The 22,198-nt window shown below is 40.2% G+C and overlaps 1 protein-coding gene and 1 long non-coding RNA gene across 4 annotated transcripts in view; one reads left to right on the top strand and one right to left on the bottom strand.

The window, feature by feature from the left end:
• LOC107523674 (uncharacterized) overlaps window positions 1–22,198 on the top strand; it is a 591,794-nt gene that overhangs the window by 72,394 nt on the left and 497,202 nt on the right. The window lies entirely within an intron of this gene.
• Window positions 1–22,198, bottom strand: part of TMEM135 (transmembrane protein 135) — a 239,084-nt gene that overhangs the window by 142,874 nt on the left and 74,012 nt on the right. For 2 of the 3 annotated variants that reach the window (XM_060177393.1, XM_060177391.1), the window contains exon 5: window positions 11,505–11,570. The exons of the other annotated variant lie outside the window; for it this stretch is intronic. In XM_060177393.1, coding sequence (XP_060033376.1) covers window positions 11,505–11,570 — 66 coding nt within the window. The remainder of the gene's footprint in view (window positions 1–11,504; window positions 11,571–22,198) is intronic. 3 annotated transcript variants of the gene reach the window in all.

The following is a 22,198-nucleotide window of genomic DNA, read 5'->3' as shown; positions in this document are numbered from 1 at the left end:
GTTATTGATGTCATCATTGTTGGATAGGACAGAGAGAAATGGAGAGAGGAGGGGAAGACAGAGAGGGGGAGAGAAAGATAGACAGCTTGTGAAGCAACTCCCCTGCAAGTGGGGAGCGGGGGGGGGGGGGGGGGGTCGGGAACTTTATGCCGGTCCTTACACTTTGCACCACCTGCGCTTAACCCCCGCTGCACTACCACCAGACTCCCATTTTTCATTATTTTGGATAAGTTTAAAATGGTTCATTACAGAGCCTTCAGTCAGAAAAATCCATCTGTAATATGTAAAATAGCACCATGATTTTTTTTTTAATTCAGAAAAAAGAATGTTTACCTACCAGTTCCCATGAAAGAAAGTAAAACAGGGCTGGCGAAATAGCTCTTAGTGAATCATGACTCAGGTTAAATCTCACCACACCACACCACACCACACCACACCACACACCACACCACACCACACCACACCACACCACACCACACCACACCACACCACACCACACCACACCACACCACACCACACCACACCACACCACACGGAAGAAAGCTTCCGTGCTGTGGTCTCATTCACTCTCCCCCTCTCTGCCTGCTGTCTCTATCTAAAACACAACACAACAAAACAAAAAAGAACAGACGAAGAAGAAAACAATCTTAAGCAATAATTAAAGTTTACTTCTGAGTATTTCACAACAGTAAGCTTTTGATAAACACATACCACATTCTCTCCACTAGGCTAGCAGGTCCCAGGCATTCACTATAAAAAGTAATCCATTAAGAACAGAGAGGGTAGCTCTGTTATACTTAAAACCCTTTCCTAAGAATAGTTAAGGTAAACAAAAAAAGGGGGAACATCTAATTAACACTATGGCAGGTACTGAAATTTTGTCATGCCTGTAGTTTCTGACACATCTTTCTGAGCACTACAGATTGCTTCATTTACTATACAAATCACACAGTTGCTTAAAAAATCATTCTGTGTGGCTGGTGTTGAAACAACCTATAATAGTCAAATCCATATTTCTATAAATTCTTACTTTATTTTTAGCTGTCAGGCAAAAACAAAGATTAATCTCTCTTTTTTTCTTTCTTCCTTCCTTCCTTTCTCTTTTTTATTTTCTTTTTCTCTCTCTTTTTGATAGAAGGTGAGACAGTGATACAGAGGAAGAGACAGAAAAAAAATAAATAAAAAGCACTACTCTACTGCTAGTGAAGCTTCTCCGATGCAAGTAGGAACCAAGGGCTAGAACTCAGGCCCTCGTGTATGGTAATGCGTGTGAACTACTAGTTGAGCCACCTCCTGGTCCCTTCATTATGCAGTGGATAAAGTTTAAAGACTTGTTATTTATTTATAACAAGTATAAAGTATGGGGGGCATACCAGGGCACTAGCTGGAAGCCAGGGCCACCCCCATACAAAGCAGGTACTCTAGTAGCTGGGCCACACCGCCCCCCCAACAGCCATCATAAAACAAACAATACTTAGGGGCCAGGTGGTGGCTTACCTCATTAAGCTTGTATATTGCAGTGCTCAAGGACCCAAGTTCAAGCACATGGACCCCACCCGCAGGGGGACAGCTTTTCAAGTGATGAAGCAATAGTGCAAGTCTCTTTGTCTCTCTCTGTCTCCCCCTTCCTTCTCAATTTCTGGCTGTCTCTAGCCAATAAAGATAATAATTTAAAAAAAATAATATTTAAAAGCAAGTAATATGACAACTGAAGACTAAAGACTTAACTGAATTTAAAAGTGAAGAACACACTTGTGGAAGCAATGCCAAGAGAAAGACTAACTTTAGTTAAACTGTCCTTCTGTGAGCTTTCTTAGATCATGGAAATTCCACAAATAAATACAGAATAGAGAAAAGGTTTCAATTTCTCTTAAATACTTTTCCAAAAGAACAAATTAAATAACTGAGACACAAGTGCTTTCTGAATTGAAAAGATTCTCAAAGACTCAGAGAGAGAGAGATTGGGGAGGGGGAGATTAGAATACATTCATTCACTAAACATACTTTTTAGAACAAAGAAAAGATTAAGCTTTATCTAAATCGACTGGGATTAGTAGTGTCAAACAGAAACAGCATACAGAAAGCATGATTCACACATTTCAGTGTGTATGCCTCATTTAGCCTAAGGAAAAAAAAACAGTAAGTTTATTTTATCAGATATTTTAACAAACTGCAACCTCCTTCCTTTATTAAGTATTTTTAGGAATAAAACATTAAACTTCACTACAGAGCACAGAGGAGACAAACAAAATGTGATGGTTAGTGACCCATAACTGAGAAGGAGCCTCAGTCACTTTACTCAGACAACTACAACTCAGATACAATAGAGCTTTTAGCTTTCTTTGCCTCGCCCTTCCTTAACCTCAGCTCCAGGGAACTATGTTCTACTAGGATTAAATATGATTAACCTGGTAGGTCATGTGCATAAAATGGTTGAAATTTTCCATCAAGTACCACACCAAGACCAAATACTAATCTCACTAACACTTTATAATAAAATACGCTGTTTAATCCAACCCCAAAAATCCAATTTGACACTAAATATTCAAGAGAAAATTGAAAAATAGACACACAAGAAAGAGAAGAAGAAAGAGAAAGAAAGGAGGGAGGGAGGAAGCAAGAAGGAAGGAGGGAAGGAAGGCAAGAAGGAAGGAAGGAGGAAAGGAAGGAGAAAAGAAGCAATGGTGAAGAGAGGAAGAGAGGGAGGGAAAAGAAAAGAGTTAAAGACAGGATTCATCAAATTCCTCTGGTGAGAACCTGGTTAAGAGGGCAGGGGAGAGAGCATAATGGTTATACAAAAAGACTTTCATGCCTGAGGCTCCAAAATCTGAGGTTCAATCCCCCGTACCAACATTAAATTAGAGGAGAGGAGAGGGGAGAGGGAGAGGGAAAGGTAAGGGAGAGGCGAGAGAGAGAGAGAGAGAGAGAGAGAGAGAGAGAGAGAGAGAGAGAGGGAGGAGGGAGAGGGGAGGAGAGGAGAGGAGAGGAGAGAGAGAGGAGAGGAGAGGAGAGGAGAGGAGAGGAGAGGAGAGGAGAGGAGAGGAGAGGAGAGGAGAGGAGAGGAGAGGAGAGGAGAGGAGAGGAAGGGAAAGAGGGAGGGGAGGAGGGGGAGGACATGTCCTCTAGTTTTACCATAGCTCTGTGGGAGTACCTGGTCTTGTCAGTTAAATCTAACTTGTTTAAAATGTTAATGTTCACATTTGACATGAATTTCTTTTACTTAATGTTTGACGTGAATCTCTTCTTAATTAATGTTTAAGATTTTCTTCTACTTAACATGTAGGTCAAAGTAAAATGCAGTAATTAAAAAAAAACAAAATAAAAAGATACCAACTACAAGCAATGCCAAAAGAGTATTGACAAAACCCATGCAAACTGAAGATAAAGGGGAGTTGGGTGGTAGCACAGCAGGCTAAGCGCAGGTGGCGCAAAGTGCAAGGACCAAGGGGCATAAAGATCCTAGTTCGAGCCCCCAGATCCCCACCTACAGGGGAGTCATTTCACAAGCCATGAAGCAAGTCCCCCTATCTGTCTTCCCCTCCTCTCTCCATCTCTCTCTGTCCTATCCAACAATGACGAGATCAATAACAACAACAATAATAACTACAACAATAAAACAAGAAGGGCAACAAAAGGGAATAAATAAATATTTAAAAAATCAAGTCTGTTTAAAAAAACTGAAGATAAAGAAGGCTCTTAAGGCAGCAGGATGAGTATATGTATTTTTTCTTAAACACAAGAAAACCAACACTTAAAGATAGCGCTGTCAGCGCTGGCTGGAAATTCTTATCTGAGCCTGTAGTCCTACAAATCCACTTGTTTTCCATTCCATCAAGGACAACTCAATTATCACAAGATTGGGCAATGAAGGAAACTGCAGCTTTCATGAGCAGACAAGAAAACAGATTCATTTCCTCCTAATTTGAATGTAAAAAAAAATTAACAGTGTATATGTTACACAGAAGAAGCTGTTGCTTTGCATTTTGGTACGTATACATGCAAGGTTTGCAGGGAAAGACAGTAGACAAAGACATTATTCACCCCGCCAGGTAGCATCACACATACAAAGTTGCCCCCTAGTTTTTATTTTTGGCAAATGCTTACCACTTCCCTGGGCTTTATTAAGGGAGGCAAGATTCACTGCTCCCATTTCAAATACATTTAATGTTACCACATCTCTTTTTATTTTTTTTTAAAGATTTTTTTACAAGAGCAATTTCACATGCTATTGGAGAGAGAGGAAAGGAGGAAGGGAGGGAGGGAGGGAAGAAAGAACGGAGGAACAGAGGAAGGGAGAGACCTACATACAGACAGGCAGACAGGGAGGAGCCACTTAGGTACATGCAACACTGGGGATCAAACCAGTAGCCCAGCTCAGATATCCAAGTCTGACCCTATACCAGCTGAGTCATTTCTTCTGCCCCAAGCCTCTCCTCAAAAGAAAACTTGGGGAGCCAAGAGAGCTCATCAGGCAGCGCAGATGCCTTGGCATAAATAAGACCCAGGCTAGAACCCTAGCACCACATGGGTGTGCCAAGGCACTGGGACCAGCTCTGCTACTGTGATGTCTCTCATTCCCTGTGTCTCTCTGTCTGAATAAAGAAAATGTCAGCCCAGGAGTAGTGAAATCACTAATGCACAAGATGCCTGCATTACAAATTAATTAATTAACTGATATAAAATAACAATTTCACCTTCACTCAAAACAAAATGAATACTTCAATACTAGAAATCTGGACTGGGGGCCAGGCTGTGGTGCACCTAGTTGAGTGCACATGTTACCATGTGCAAGGACCCAGGATTGAGTCCCTGCTCCCCACCTGCAGGGGAATGCTTCAGAAGCTAGCACTGAGGCAGGTCTGCACGTGTTTGTTTCTCTCTCTCCCTCTCCCTCTCCCTCTCTCTCTCTCCCACTCCCCCTCTCAATTTCTCTCTGTCCTATCTAGTAAAATAGAAAGAAAGGAAAAAAGGGTGTGTGTGGAAGTAGCCACTGGAAGCAGTGGATTTGCAGCATCAGCACCAAGCCCTAGCAATAACCCTGGTAGCAAAAAAAAAAAAAAAAAAAACTGAAGTTTAAGGATTTAGTTCTCCTAAGTAATCTGAAGGGCTATACCCAAGTGTCAACAACTGTCCTACAAATCATTATCCTCCCCCAATAAAATAAAATAAATAACTGATTTAGTCACCAAGTTGCAGATGCTACCATAACACCAACCTGACTTCCCTGCTCGGTAAACCTCACCAATGTGTCCTGGAATCCCACCTCCCAAGAGTCCTACCCAACTAGGAAAGATAGAAACAGGCTGGAGGTATGAATCATCCTGTCAACATCAATGTCCAGCAGAGAAGCAATTACAGAAGCTAGACCTCCTACCTTCTGCTCCCCATAAAGATCTTTAGTCCATATTCCCAGAGGGATAAAGAATAGGGAAACTTCCAATGGAGGGGTTGGGAAATGGAACTCTAGTGGGGAGAATTGTACCACTCTTATACCACAATCTTGTCAATCATTATTCAATTATTAATAAATTTTTTAATTGAGATAGGGCAATTGGTTAGACAGCTCACCTGGGAAGGTGCCTGCTTTGCCATATACATGACCCAGGTTTGAGTCCAGCCCCCATGGGAGAAACTTGGGTGCTGTGGTTTCTTTCCCTCCTTCACTCTTTCTATCTGAAAAAGTTAGGCCTGTAGGAGTGAAGCCCTAGCAACAATAAAAAGTTGAAATAATCAGGTCTATCTTTAACACATTATTAGAAATTACATGTGGACATCTGTGCAGGCATATAATTACATTTTAATACTAAAGAGTTGAGACTGTTTAAACAAAATCCTTTTGGTCAACTCTGTACAAAGAAGGCTGTCCAATATATCCAAAGACCTTTATTTTTTTAAATACAAGTATATTTTCTAATGCATTTAACCACATTTAGTTATATGAATATGGTAGGCAGGCTTAAGTTCAGGGGGGCAGTGGGTGGGGGGGTGGGGCAGCAGTTGAGGCTGGCCTTCCCCATGTGGAAATAATTGCTTTCCTGGCCTACAGCTCTTCCTATTAGGATCAAAACAAACTGATGTTATCTTAAGAAACCTTCCAATTTTTGAAAACTAAAACCTAAGTGTTCTGTAGTTGGGCTGATATTGTCCAGATAATGTTTGTTTGATTTAAGGATGAAATTATGGCACATTTATTTTGTCTTTAAATCAAAAGCAGGGCTACTATTCTGAGCAAAATCGGGACATTTCCAAAGACAAGTCTTGCAGAAAAGAAAGGCACACAGGGAACTGGTGTAGACAAGACCACCAAGCTTAAACATAGTGATCTGATCTTTCAAAAACCTCGTGACCCTTGTCTTCTTGCATCAGAATTTTCAAAATAAAGTCTGTCTCTATCAGGAGTATGAAATGCCACAGAGGATAACACGATGAGCCATTTGAAGCAAATTTGGTGACAAAGGTGAAGTATCCCAGCAAGAATGCAATACATGTTCTGAAGCTGGGTGTTTTCTGATTGCAATTCAGACACGAATCCCCACTTGACTAAGCACCTGTCAAAATGAACAACAGTTCTGATTCATGGAACTGGGAAACTAGATAACTTATCAAGATGTTACTTAAGCCAATCTCCTGCCTGTGGCAGTTCAATCTCTACACTATCCAGATTGGTGGCTATGAAGAAATACAATGCTTTTTAAAAATTTATTTATTTATTTAACGAGCAAGGGAGCTATTCCACAATGTCTCTGAAGCCCCTATTTGATGTTTCCTCAACCCTCAAGTTAGGACTAATGGCTCTACTCTGCTCAAACTTTCTGTTGTACAATCAAAACACAAAAACACATTTCTTCCTGCTAGAGATGGTCTTGGAGTCTCCCTTGCATCCACCTTGCTTGTTATAAATACTCCCTAGGTGGTTTTCATTTGATTTTTGAGTTAGCTTGTTTTGTAAGCTTTTGGTTTTTGGTTTGGTCAGGGGTAGAGGGTGCTCCTCCTGGTGCAGATTGGAAGATCTGCTAAACAAGTTCCTATAAAAGCGATAACACTTGTATGCCTACAAGTGTTTTAAGATAAAATTTTCACCTCCTCAAGATGCATCATGCCCCCTCCAAAGCACCAATAGTCTTCCAACAGGGGCCAATGGACCACCTACCCCCAACAGTCCCTGACCCCAATCCTTCCCTAACCTCAGCTCTGTTGTTGAGTCCATAATCTTGTTTGAACTTTGCTGAATTTCTTGGTTGTATTTGTTTACCCCCTATAGGTGAGGTCATTTTTTAAAATTTTCATTTCATGTTAGGCATTTTAGGATCCTTTGTGGGCTTGATTTCTTTTTTTTGGGGGGGGGGAGGAATGGTGAATTCTTTCAGCTATTAATTATCTGAAAAGCACACTGTGTCTCCTTCAAACCTGATTGATAACTTAGCAGGGTAAGGAGATGGCTGGAGGCTTTCTTCATTCAGCACCCTGAATGTTCTGCCAGTGCTTTTGAGCTTTTAGAGTTTCTACTGAGAAATCAGTTGACAGTCTTATGGGATTTCCTTTATAGGTGACTCTTTGCTTTTCTCTTGGCACCCTACAGAATAATCTCTTTGTCCTTGACCTTTATCATTTTAATCATTATGAGTCTTGGTAAACTTGGGAGTCCAAGAGAAATGCATTGGCAGCAAGCACTATATTTGCAATCACTTCAAATCCACATGGCAGATTTAAAGGGACCACATGGAACCCATTCAAATGGAGCTCAGGATTGCTTATCAGAGTTGGAGAAGCCACAGGCCCCTGAGCAAAACCCAGGGTTTTCGGTGATGCACAGGGTTAAGCACACATAGTACAAAATGTAAGGGCCCGCAAAAGAATCCCAGTTGGAACCCCCAGCTCCACACCTGCAGGGGAGTTGCTTCACAATTGGTGAAGCAGGCCTCCAGGTGTCTATCTTTCTCCCTCCCTCTCAATTTCTCTCTATCCTATTATGCCCCCTCTGCAAAAAAAAAAAAAAAAAATGAAAAAATGGCCACAGGAGCAGTGGATTCATATTGCAGGCACTGAGCCCCAGTGATAACCCAGGAGGCAACAATTAATTAATGAATTAATTAGCTAATTAATTAAAAAATAAACTCTAAGGTGTCCTACTGCTGACCCTGGTGATTGAGGTTAGATCGACCTGCAGTTGGGAAAAGGACGTTGCTCTCGGTTCCCCACTTTCAGGAAATAGTCTGGGAAAAAAGGAGGTCTGGAATTCTCCCCTCCCCAGACTCAGGTTCTGTTTAAGGGACACCAGGTGCCATAATACTACACTGCTCCTTCAAAACTCCTCCCCTTCACCTGAAACTCACACACAAAGCAGAACCCAGTACCACCTGCAACCCAACAAAAGAAATCAAAACAAATGGGTAGAACTACGAGAACTCCAACATTAGGAAATTAAGATGGCCAGGCACTTAATGATGCAAATCCAGAAGATAAAAATATTTAAGAATGATATTGAGTCCCTTATTTCTAATGCATCCTTATCAGCACTGTTTCCTGAGAATGTGCAGGTGAACATCTAACTTGACTGCAACTTGTGAAGAAATAGGGTTGCCATGACAACTGCATAGAAAGCTTAGTTAGCATTCAGCTAATTACATGGGAAACTCCACTCACTTCCATTAATTTGTATGTGTGTACTAGCACACCAATTCTCCTGGCTCACATATGCTGCATATTGTATTTCTGACTTCCAACATCACCTGTCCTGGCTGGGGACCAGACTGAGGGTGTCCACCAGTCTAAAGAAAGACAAGTGTGGTGCTCAGGGGTCCACCCTGCTGAGACAGAGAGCTCATATGAGGAGAGACAGAGCGCTCTCTGCTACTTAGCACGCGTCCACAGTACTGCAGGATTCCTGCTGCACTCACTGCATTAACACCACGTACCATCACAGCACAAGAAAAAGTGCACCAGGAAAAGCATAAGCACCATGGTGTGTGAGCAGGGTGCTGTCCAGGTATGACGTCCATCCCACGGCAGCTGGACAGATTCTAGCTGAACACAAGAGGGATGCCAGCCCACCTCCTTCTATCCCCTCTGCCCTCATTCAAGCTCTGATTACAGGACTGCCGGTGGGGCCTGGGGAGTGGACACTCCAATGACAGACAGGGAATTGGAGGAAAATCACTGCCACCTGCCCAGTCAGCTGGAAAGTCCATCCTCTTTGTCCTCATCTATATAGTAATCATCTTCTACACACCTGAGATAAAGATCACTCCATAGGCTGAAACTCACCTAGTATTTCAGCCTTCTCAGCATGCAACAGGAAAAGAAGAAATTTACATTCCAGGAAGGACAAGAGCTCACAATGCAGACCTAACAACTCACAGGAGGTATGGATTTATTATATCACATCAGACATTTGCTCCTGTTTGCCAGCAAAAAGAAACATAGTGGCTGGAGTAGTGTCACAGGACCAGCTCCTCAACCAGACTCAGGAGCTCAGCAGGCAGCCACGGCACACCTGGTTAAGCTCTCATATTACAGTGTGCAAGGATGCAGGATCAAGCCCTGGACCCCCACCTACAGGGGGAAAGCTTCACGAGTGGTGAAGCAGGACTGCAGGTGGCTATCAGCCCCTTCATTCCCTCTTGATTTCTTGCTGTCTTTATCCAATAATAAATAAATTTTTAAAAATAAAATTAAAGAAAATGCAAAAGGATCAGCTGAGCCTTTATAAAAAAAAAAAATTAAACATCACAAACTAGTATCAACATGACCTGCCAGGATACAATTAAACATGTAAGATCATATGACTCCAAATAATTTCACCATTACACTTAGCATGCAGTGTTATCAACTGATAAATTTTCAAATCACAAAATAATACAATTTAGATGCTTACTACTATTAAAATGTCAAACAGTAGATATCTATATCTAGGTTAGTGAATTACAAATATTACCTTATGGAACATAAGGAACTTAATGCCAGAAGTGCTATATTTTATCTTAAACTATAGAAGAAAAATAAGAGTAGCCATGTGACATATAGTCAAACTCACTATACTAGTGAGAGAAAAAGTAAATAAAAAACAGATAAAATGGTGACTGGGCTAGTGATAATTCTGAAGCAGATTTTTTTTTTCTTTCAAGAAGTCCATCTTTTTTTTTCCTTTTTTTAAATATTTATTTATTTATTCCGTTTTGTTGCCCTTGTTTTTTTTTTTTATTGTTGCTGTTATTGATGTCATCATTGCTGGATAGGACAGAGAGAAATGGAGAGAGGAGAGGAAGACAGAGAGGGAGAGAGAAAGAGAGATACCTGCAGACCTGCTTCACCGCCTGAGAAGCGACTCCACTACAGGTGCAGAGCTAGGGTTCGAACTGGGATCCTTATGCCGGTCCTTGCACTTTGCGCCACCTGCGCTTAACCTGCTGCACTACCACCAGACTCCCAAGAAGTCTATCTTAATTTGAGCTCAATTATAGGAAACAGGCAAATTCCCACACATCTGCCATCCCCCACCCCCAGTTTGTGTCAATGGTTAAATGTATTTTATCCTAAAGGAGAAGGGTAAGATTTATAGAGCATTAAAATAGAAATGGAAACTATGGTGTTATTTCACTGAACTTAGTATTAAACAAAATGATCCTTTTATCCAGGGGTAAAAGAAACCAGTAACCAAATATTAAAAGGCTCCAAAAATGTATTCTCAACTGAAGACCTGGTTCCAGTATCAATGAGCTTAAGGAGATTTGCAATACAATCAATGTTACAAACATCAGTGTATTTATTTATTTATTTTTACCAGAGCACTGATCAGCTCTGGCTTATGGTGGTGAACCTGGGACTTGGAGCCAGGCACTGGAGTCTCTCTGCATAACCATTATGCTAACTACCCCCACCCTCATCAGTTTGTTTCTTAATTTGCTTAAAAAGCACTGTAGAATTCACCATACTTTATGCTTTCTCTTGTTCTGTTTTCTTTCTTGTTTTAATATTTATTTATTATTTATTCCATTTTGTTGCCCTTGTTGCTTTATTGTTGTAGTTATTATTGATGTTGTTGTTGTTGGATAGGACAGAGAGAAATGGAGAGAGGAGGGGAAGACAGAGAGGGGGAAAGAAAGAGAGACACCTGCAGACCTGCTTCACCGCCTGTGAAGCGACTCCACTGCAGGTGGGGAGCTGGGGGCTTGAACCGGGATCCTTAAGCCGGTCCTTGTGCTTTGCGCCACGTGTGCTTAACCTGCTGTGCTACCACCCGACTCCCTCTTGTTCTGTTTTTTAAAAAGATGTATTCAGTAACTCATTTGTAGTAGTTACTTCTTATGAGACAGAGAGTAGAGAAAGTACCAAAGCATTGCTCAGCTCTGACATAAAGTGGTGCTGGAGATTGAGCCTGTAGTCTCAGGCCTCAGGCCTGCAATTTCCCAGAGGGTGAGCTATTTCCTAAAGTCCCATGTGTTATATTTTTAATACTATATTCTGTGAAATAAGAACTAACAATTGAATCAAAATTATTGTCTTACTTCTCCATTTCTTAACGATGTGATGGTTCCTCTTGCTACTCCCATTCTGAATAAAGTTTCCGTAGCCTGTGAATGAGGGGGGAAAAAAACACAAAAATATAAGACCTATAATCTATATGCAACAAATATCCCACTCCTGGAGTACAAAACATTCAATACAATTAAACTTTCTAAAAAAAAATTTTAAAACAACTGAATAACCAAAATAAGAACTACAGAAAACTTTCTGAAATTCTTTTTTAAAAAACTGAATAACCACAATAAGAACTAGAGCTTAGTTTATACTCCAGAAATACCCACATAAGAAACTGAAAATGTTATCAAGAGCTCAAACAATGTTTCAAAGGTGATTCTGATCTGCAGGCATTCTTCAAGTTGTTTCAAATTAGCATACATTAAGTTTAAACCTAGTTTCATTAGTAACAATCTTAATAAAAATGTACTACTTGAACCCAATTCAGAAGTGATAATTTTGCAACCTAAAGTATTCTTGAGGACAGTTCTTGTTGTTTACCACACTGAATGTCATTCCACTCTCCTGCTTTCTAGGGCTTCTGCAGAGAAACAGTAGGAGAATGATATTGCTTCCCCTGTCATTCACTTTCTCTGGCTCTCTAGCAGCTTGAAATATTTTTTAATATCTCCTGACCATGGTATGTCCTGGTATAGACCATTTTGATTCAGGAATTTGGATATTCTCTTTGCTTCTCTATCTTTTTTGTTTTGGCTGCTCCCCAGATTTGGAAAAAAATTTCTATATTTATTTCCTTGATACGATCTCTGTTCCCTTCTTTCTCTTCTTCCGGGATTCCTACTATATTTACATTTACTTTTATTTCTCGTAGCATTGCTTCACTTTTCGTAAACCTTGTTTTCTTTTGCCATTTTAGAGACTGTATTCATTTTATTTTCCAATCCTGGTATTCCCTTCCTTGACCTGACTGATTCTTCCCCCTCTTCCCTCTCTTCCCCTTCTTTCCCCTCTTCCCCCTTCCTAACTTTTCCAATTGAGTTTGAATTTATTGTGTAGGTACCAAGCCCCAGTGATAAGCCTGGTAGCAAAAAAGTAATAATAGCCATAATAACAAGTGACAATGCAAATATGGAGCTACTGGAACTCTTATAACTTGTTGGCAGAAATGCAAAAAGGTACAGTCAATTCAGGAAATAATTTTGCTGCTTCCTGCATAGTTAAACAGAGATTTATCATTATAGCCACCAAGTCTACCTTTAGGTATTTAGCCAAGATATATTGGGGCAGGGGGAGGTCTGCATGTCCATTTATAAATGATTTGTAGAGAAGGCAAAATGTTAGTGACAACTTTGCGGCCTGAGAAAAGGTGTGTGTGTGGGGGGGACACCAACTACAGTGAAGTGAGAACATTTTTAAGAAAGAGAGAAATGTTCTTTATCTTGAGTGTACTTATAGTCACATAACATAAGCATCTGTCAAAATTCATCAAACTGTATACTTACAGAACAGGTGATGTTCATTTAGTGTAATAAAGCAGGTTTTTGAAAAGCATGTACAAAAAGCCTTGCCTCCCAAAAGCTGTTCTCAACTAATGGGAACTTAATTCCCACCAAGTAAGAATACGTTCAGCCCTAAAAGAAAAAGTACAGTTACAGGGATCCGGTGGTAGCGCAGCGGGTTAAGCACACATGGTGCAAAGCACAAGGACCGGCATAAGGATCCCGGTTCGAGCCCCTGGCTCCCCACCTGCAGGGGGGTTGCTTCACAAGTGGTGAAGCAGGTCTGTAGGTGTCTATCTTTCTCTCCCCCTCTCTGTCTTTCCCCTCCTCTCTCTATTTCTCTGTCCTACCCAACAACAACAACATCAATAATAAAAACAACAATAATAAACACAACAACGTTAAACAACAAGGGCAACAAAAGGAAAAAAAATAGCTTCCATGAGCAGTTGATTCCTGTGCAGGCACTGAGCCCAGCAATAACCCTGGAGGCAAAAAAAAAAGAAAAGAAAAAGAAAAAAAGTGAGAACAGATACATGATTTAGACATAAATTTCACCTTAAATGCCTTGCTTGGAACTGAGAGAGGGTGACTAAAATAGAAGACAATTAAAAGTAGTAGCAAAGCAAACAAATGTAAACCACCACAGAGCTAAATGGTGGTGCATGTGGTAGAGGGCATATACTACAATGCAAAAGGACCTGGATTTAAGTCTCCAGTCCCTACTGCAGAGGAAAAGTTATGTGAGCAATGAAGCAATACTACAGGTATCTCTCTCTCCCTATCTCCTCTCCCCTCTCAATTTCTGTCTCAGTCATATATATATATGTACACACATTCATAAATAAAAATATTAAACCCACACGCACATACATGTGCACTTAGGAATCCAAGAATAAACTGCTAAGAAAATTCTGCTTTCTCAATGACCCTGTGTCCATGCTCCCAGAGGGATAGAGAATGGGAAAGCTATCGGGGGAGGGGGTGGGATATGGAGATTGGGTGGTGGGAATTGTGTGGAGTTGTACCCCTCCTACTCTATGGTTTTGTTAATTAATCCTTTCTTAAATAAAAAAAATTTTTTTTTAAATTCTGCTTTCTGAGAGAACTTGATTACATTGCTGGTGGGAATGCAAACTTATACAGCCATTGTGGAAAACAGTATGGAGAATCCTCAAACAAATACAAATGGAAATACCTTATGATCTAGCAATTCCACTCTTAGGCATTTATCCAAAAGATATAAAAACACTAATTTGAAGGCACCCATATGTTCATGGCTGCATTATTCACAATAGTCAGAAGCAACTTAAATGCCCTTGATAGATGACTAGATAAAGAAGCTGTAGGACATATACTCAATGGAGTACTAATCCATAATAAAAAATAAAAAAGATGATATTGTGCTCTTTCAGAGAAGGAGACTATGCTTAGTGAAGTATGTAGGTAACAGACAACTACCAGAAGACTTCACTTATATGGAATATAAAGAATTGAACACATAAACTAAAAATCTAGGCCTATTTCCTCCTAACTCAAGGCCAGGCTCCATAAATCTAATGCTGGCTTGGATATAACAAATGGCATGCAAAACCTTAACAACTGGGAGAAAGTTAAAGCTTGTCAGACAAAGAAGGGGTTACAGAAACTAGAAAGGGAAAAGAGATTAGCTCACTCTATGATGGCCATTTGACCAATTCCAGGCCACCTCACCACCTGGAGTGCTAGTCAGGGAATCCCTGGGTTCTCTCATAGACACTGTTTGGCCCTAGACCCCAACAGATCCCTTTCTTTACCATCATTTCTCACTTCCATCAGAATTGTCCTATTGGCCCTTTTGTGGGCCTCTCTAGGACTTATTCTCACTACAAACTAGCACTGGTAAGGACTGCCCCACTCTCCAAAGAGAGGCTGGGTCAGCCTACTCTGCCACTTGAGGAGGACTGGTCCTACAATGTGTGTAGCCTAGAATATTCTCAGCTATGACCGTGGACTATGAGTTTGGACAGACAGGGACCAGGAGGTTATACAGGTTCTGTGCTACATGAGCCCCAGGACAGATCTATGTGGTAAACAGTTCACTGTATTAATACATTTTTTTCAACTTTGGGAACCACTCTCTGTCCTAACCCAGCTTTCAAGTTCTAATCTTCACTGTGACACCATCACTGAGAGGGAAGAGAGTCTGGAGAACAACCAAGGAAGTCAGTATTGTTTCCCTTATCTGAAAGGGACGAGGAAAAATTAGGATACCCAGAAACTGTACTAGATATGGGTGTTGCTTAGAAAGAAAGTGAAGGCAGGCCCTTAGAAGTAAATAGAAATGGCATCAACTTCCACATGGGATTGGCCATCTTTGCCCAAAATAGTCCACATGCTTCTTTGGTGTGTGCCTTTTCATTTTCCTGATTAAAATATTAAGATATCGGGAGTCGGGCTGTAGCGCAGCGGGTTAAGCGCAGGTGGCGCAAAGCACAAGGATCAGCATAAGGATCCCGGTTCGAACCCCGGCTCCCCACCTGCAGGGGAGTCGCTTCACAGGCAGTGAAGCAGGTCTGCAGGTGTCTATCTTTCTCTCCTCCTCTCTGTCTTCCCCTCCTCTCTCCATTTCTCTCTGTCCTATCCAACAACGACAACAACAATAATAACTACAACAATAAAACAATAAGGGCAACAAAAGGGAATAAATAAATTAAATATTTAAAAATATATATATATATTAAGATATCAGGGTGGGAGGAGCCCTTAGAGGAATACTTTGGTAGAGCTGAGGGGCTGAGGGGAAGCCTTTAACAATGAAATCAAAAATCATTAATTTGAGTCTTATGAATATAAACAAAAATTCAAAGGACATATACTCAGTGAAGGACTACTCAACAGTTTAAAAAAGACTGTATGTGTTCCTTTGGGACAAAATGGGATTGGCAGTGATTCTGCTTAGTGAAGTTAAGTAAGAAAGTAAAATCATCCACTACTGGATGATTTCATTCATATATGGGATATGGAGAATTGAAACATATGAACTTGTAAAAGGGGGGGAAAGCATATGTACATGTGTATACATACACATACATATACATACATATACATACACATGTACAGTCAACCCATATCTATAGCTTTGAGACAACTATGGTGGTTGACCTTGGAGGGGGTTAGTGCACAGTGGTAGAAGTGGTATGGAATTATATCCTTATTATCTTATAATCTTTTAAGTCACTAATAAAATATCTATTTAAAAAAAACTTTCTGTACTAAATTTTATGCATCTCACCACTTGCTGACCACCATTCTAATTTATGTTTAAGATAAATAAGAAAAATAAATACTATAGATAATCAAGAAAAATAAACACTATAGATAAAACCAATCAATTTTGAGTCAGGAGTTAGCTCATCTGGTAGAGTGCATGCTTGAGAAAACAGATTCTACCCCTAGTGCCAGATGGGTGCAACTAGAATGGCGGAGTAGTGTTGTGGTATCTCTATTTCTCTCTACTGTTTCCTTCTAAACTCTATAGGAAATGCAGTAAATTAAAAAAAAAAAATTCACTCAGTCTACTAGGAACACAGAAATCAAGCAGGCACAAGGCTCCTAAAACACTGAGTGATCCACAAATAAGAATTAAAGTTGAATGTTCTTATACTTGTATTTCTATCCACCATTTGCCTAATCATCAGCTCAAGTTGTCCCTGAATCTCTCTTCTCTCCTAACACTGGTCTGTAGGTTATATTGCAATTATCCTTGAAATTCTAGTATCTAACACCTAAGAAATACACAATTAAATGCTGGGTACATGCAAGAGCAGTGCTCTGGTTAAAAAGGAAAAAAAAAAAAAAGTCAATGCACAAGTAGTTTAAGAATTTGTTCAGGGCCCCCATAGGACCTTGACCTCAACCTGGATCAACAGGGTAGAGAATATTCCATCCTCCAAAGGGAGGATGGACAAAGTACTCTGTGCTACACCTGAGGAAGATGGGTCGATACTGGGGCAGCATGGAATGTTCCTACTCATGACCACAGAATATGAGCTCAGATCTAGAGGGATGTAGAGGTCACACAGGCTCCTAAGCTAATTATAAGCCCCAGATCACCATCAAATTGATGGGGTTTACAGTCAACAATATTTATACCCCTTTCCCATATTAGGGAGCTACTGTCTTCCCTGATCCAACTTTCTGGTCCTTTTCCCAGCCATGACATCATCTCCCCAGACAATAATTAGGATTCACCTGCATATCAGATTTCAGGCTCAGGTGAAAAAAAAAACAAAAAAACACTAGTATAGCTACAGGCCCTTTGAAATATAACTAAAATATGCCTACTAGCTATCTACAAAGTGGAGGGGGCCCCCAACTATTCATCTGCACTATTCCAGCCTTTAGGTCCATAATTGGTCAACAATTTGCTTGGATTTGTATATTAACTCTCTTTTCAGCCACCAGGTCCCAGATGCTAGCAGGATGCGACCAGACTTCCCTGGACTGACAACCCTACCAATGTGCCTTGGAGCTCCGCTTCCCCAGAGCCCTTCCCCACTAGGGAAAGAGAAAGACAGATTGGGAATATGGATAGACCTGTCAACGCCCATGTTCAGCCGGGAAGCAATTACAGAAGCCAGACCTTCAACCTTCTGCATCCCACAAGGATCTTGGGTCCATACTCCCAGAGGGTTATAGAGTAGGAAAGCTATCAGGGGAGGGCTTGGTATATGGAGGTCTGGTGGTGGGAATTGTACAAAGCTGTACCGCTCTTATCCTATGGTTTTGTCAATGTTTTCTTTTGATAAATAAAAAATTTTTAAAAATAAAAATAAAATAAAGAAAAGAATTTGTTCAGTGCTTATTTATTGACACTTTGAGGGAGTATGCTGAGGTGTGAACAAATATGACCCAAACTGTATTAGAAGAATGTTAAATGATGAGAGCATAATTCATTAGTCTTTCACATTATGGAGATCAAGTTGATCATTTCAGACATCATAAATGTCATAATCTGCTTTCCCTAGCCACTTAGGAAATATGCGTTACATATGGAGACAATATACTCAGCAGTGGTTTCTAGGTTATGAAGAATGTTACTTCTGTTTACAGATGTGGGCTGGTAAGTTCTCCAGAAATTTAAACAATAAGCAGATGGTTGGTTTCCACATTGATAGCAGTCATCTGGTTCTAAAGAAGAGCACACTTGGATAAATATGTGTTCTGTCATGTTCTATACAAAGTGGCATGATGGAATAACCTATGAGGTTATGTTCTGCTTTTCCCCATGAACATTATAAACCTCTAGGAAAGCAGAGTGAGGAGAGGGGAGATCTTTCCTATAAAGTTATCTCCTTAAACTCTCAGTCAAAACAAAGAAAGAATAATAGACACACAAAAAAAAGATCTAAGATTTAGAGTTAGAACCTCAATCCTACTTAAATACAAAATAATTGAGTCACTCTTCCTCTCAACTTCTGCTCAGACTCCAAATGAGGATACTATCAAATATGTAATATTTGAGTCTTTCATCTAATAAAGTCAACAAGATACGCATGCGTTTGGGAAGAACTCTTAGATGATTATACAGCGGCCCTCCCCTCCACTCCCTTCCATCCTCTGTCTAACCAAATGCTAGTTTTCTTCAAGAATTCTGCTTTCTCTTACAAAGCAACTGGCTTAACTAAATAAATTATGTTAATACAGCTAATCTTCTTACCAATGGTTATAGACAAAAAAAAAAAGAAAGAAAAGAAAAAGAAAAAACAACTAAGGTAAATAAGATTACTTTATAATAATGAAGAAAAAAGGCACAGTAAATATAAATGCTTATGAATCTATACAGGTTAAAAATGCACAGATCAAATACAATAAATCCGCGACAAAAGTCAGAGATTTCAATACTTCTCCCCCGATAACTGGTAGAAATGGAGAAAGTCAGTAAAGACAATGGAGAAAGTCAGTTAAGATGATTCTAAAAGAACACACTCAAATCAACATCAAGCCCTAACTAGGAAAAGTACCATTCACACAACAAAACAAATTGAATTAAAAAAAAAAAAGTGCAGTTGGATGACTCCAAGAATTTAAATTGACTCATGTAAAAGCATCTAAAGTCTAGTCATACCATAAGAGGAGCAAGAAGCTTTAGTAATGATTCTAATACTAGATATGAGTCCAATCTGTAGGCAGCATGATAAGGATAGTAAGGAGAGAAAGGAAGAACTATGACTTTGAGTTTCTCTGCTGTCAGAATTTTGGTCATATGATTTCCAAAATAATAATAAAACATTCCTTTCGAAATGAGGTACACCCCAATTTCTAATCTGGTCATCCCAGGCCCTCTAAGAAAAAGGGGGGGGGCAGGGATTTAGGAATTCTTTGTTCTTCACCATTATCACTAATCATCATTAGCATGGGATTCTGTGATGAGCAGAAAATCATAAGGTCAATGAAACACAGAGTCTAAAAATAACCAGAACATGCTGTATGTTTGTTTTTAAGATGTATTTATTTATGCAAAAGGGAAAGAGAAAACCGCAGCATCACTCTGGTACAGCAATGCCAGGGATTAAACCTGGGACCTCATGCTTAAGAATTCAGCACTTAGACTGGGAGTATGGACCAACCAGTCAACGTCCATGTTCAGCGGGGAAGCAATTACAGAAGCCAGACCTTCCACCTTCTGCAACCCATAACAACCCTGGGTCCATGCTCTCAGAGGGATAGAGAATGGGAAAGCTATCAGGGGAGGGGATGGGATATGTAGATTGGGTGGTGGGAATTGTGTGGAGTTGTACCCCTCCTATCCTATGGTTTTGTTAATTTATCCTTTCTTAAATAAAAAATAAATTAAAAAAAAAAAGAATTCAGCACTTGGAGTAGGACACCAAAGTAAAAATCTCTGTGTTGAGGGCTAGGGAGGAAGTTTGGCTTCATGGGTTCATAGTGGGGGGGGGGGGGCGGGGGGGAGGGCTGGGGAGGGAGTAGGACAGTCTTTTGGTGGTGAGAATGGTGTTTATGTACATTCCAATTAATTTGTAGTCATATAAATCACTAATTAATATGAGAGGGGAAAAACTGATTGAATGTCTCAATTTTTTTTTAATGCACAGACCATAGGCTGAGTCACTGATATGTTGACTCTCTTAAAAGCTTAGACCAGGGAGAACAGAAGCAACTTACTGGTGGCACAGCTATATACAAATAATATCAAAGGACATATATTATAGTGATGTTGTGTATGATACAGTAAATCCTAACAAAGGGATTTTTCAAAATTAACCCAAATGCCAAATAATATGATTATAGCAATAACTATCTATTGCCTTCTTAAACCCTAAGACAGCAGGAACCTCCCACTTCCTCTATAGAGCCTTTAGTTCCCTCAGTCCTGGAACCCTTAGGGTGGGGCTCACTTTCCTACCTGCTTGTCTCAGTTCATACCAAATGATATTGCATCCGTCAATCCCAACCTAATCAAGGCAACGAGTACCACCTCAGCATGCTTTACTTCAGATTGTGTTCAGAGACATCAGGCATGGAATGTCAACACTTCAGCCTCATTATTCGGGTGAGACCTTTCCTTTCATAGTATTCTCTAATTCCATTCCAGGCAGTTCACTTCCTAACAAAGTCCCAAAATCTAGATATAGACCAGGTCCCATGAGATAGAGCATATGTTCACATTTATCCATAAATTAGGACAAAATATATACTTGAAAGCAAAAGTACACAATAGTCTGCAGTGAGTCAGTATATACAGCAAGCAAGTAGAAAGACCTAAGAAGACACCATAAAGTTTCTAATGAAAGACTGTCTACTTTGACTTTGATACCCTCCTCACCTATACTTCCTATTACAGTTCTCTCACTCACTCCAAAGGTAACCTCATCAAAGTAAAGACTACAAAAGTTGAGTAAGGGCAAGAGACTGGCATACTTTAGCAATGACTTTTTAGTCACTATCAGGCCACCTTGGTGAGGGCTGGGGTCCTAGTTGGGGAGTCCTGAGGTTCCCAAACAGACATGATGGGCCTAGACCTCAAAGTATTCCCTCTCTCCATTGTTACCAGTAATTTCTGTCAGGAACAACAAAACAGACGCCTGGGCAGATGACCCCACCAATATGTACTGGAGCACCACCAGGGAAAGAGAGTCCCACCTCAACAGGGAAAGAGAGAGATAGGCTGGGAGTATGTATCGACCTGTCAACACCCATGTTCAGCGGGGAAGCAATTACAGAAGCCAGACCTTCCACCTTCTGTACCCCATAATGTCCCTTGGTCCATGCTCCCAGAGAGATAAAGAATAGGAAATCTATCAGGGGAGGGGATGGGATAGGGAGTTCTGGTGGTGGGAACCATGTGGAGTTGTACCCCTCTTATCCTATGGTTTTTGTCAGTGTTTCCTTTTTATAAATAAAAATTACATATAATAATATAATAAAAAAAAAGAATTCAGCACTTTACCCACTGCGCCATCTCCCAGGCCACAACCTGAGTTCTTGATGAGACCACTGAATCCTGGAATCCTAACTTACTAAGAAGCAAGACGTGTAATTATACTTAACTCACTAGTACTGAGGCATCCCACTAGTAGCATACAAACAAATCCAAATGGCTAAGTTCCGGGGAGCATTTATCTCAAATGTTTTTATTTTTATTTTCTATATTAATTAATTTATTTAATAGGAAAGAAACTGAGAAGGCAACGGTGAGAAAGAGGAAGAAGGAAAGAGAGACACCTACAATACTGCTTAGCCACTAGGGAAACTCCCCTGCCCACAAGCTGGGACCAAGGGTTTGAAGCCAGGCCCTTGTGAATAGCAACGTGAGCACTCAATTGGCACCATCAGCCAGCCCCCTCAAAAGTTTTTAAAATCTTTAAAAAGGATAGGAATTTGGGCAATTGTCAAGATGCAGTTTAGGAATATATACGTGCAACAAGTTGATGAGTAAGTCCTAGAGAGTTCATACATAGCACAGTGATTATAGACAAGCAAACTATACTATAAGAATCACAACTTGTAAGGGGCTGGATGTTAATTCCTCCAACCACTAAGAAAATGAGAATTCTATTTGTGATGTTTACAAAGGAGTTAGCTAACTGAGGGACATGTGCTATCATATTGCAATGCAAATCCAATTCCTTCGTACTACACCTTAAACGTACACAAAGTCACATGTCAATTATCTCAATTAAAAGATCTCTGCCTTTATGTACACATGTATACATAAG

The sequence above is a fragment of the Erinaceus europaeus genome, chromosome 17 (genome assembly GCF_950295315.1).
Source record: "Erinaceus europaeus chromosome 17, mEriEur2.1, whole genome shotgun sequence".
Lineage (NCBI taxonomy): Eukaryota > Metazoa > Chordata > Mammalia > Eulipotyphla > Erinaceidae > Erinaceus > Erinaceus europaeus.
This window is presented reverse-complemented; position numbering and strand designations above follow the sequence as displayed.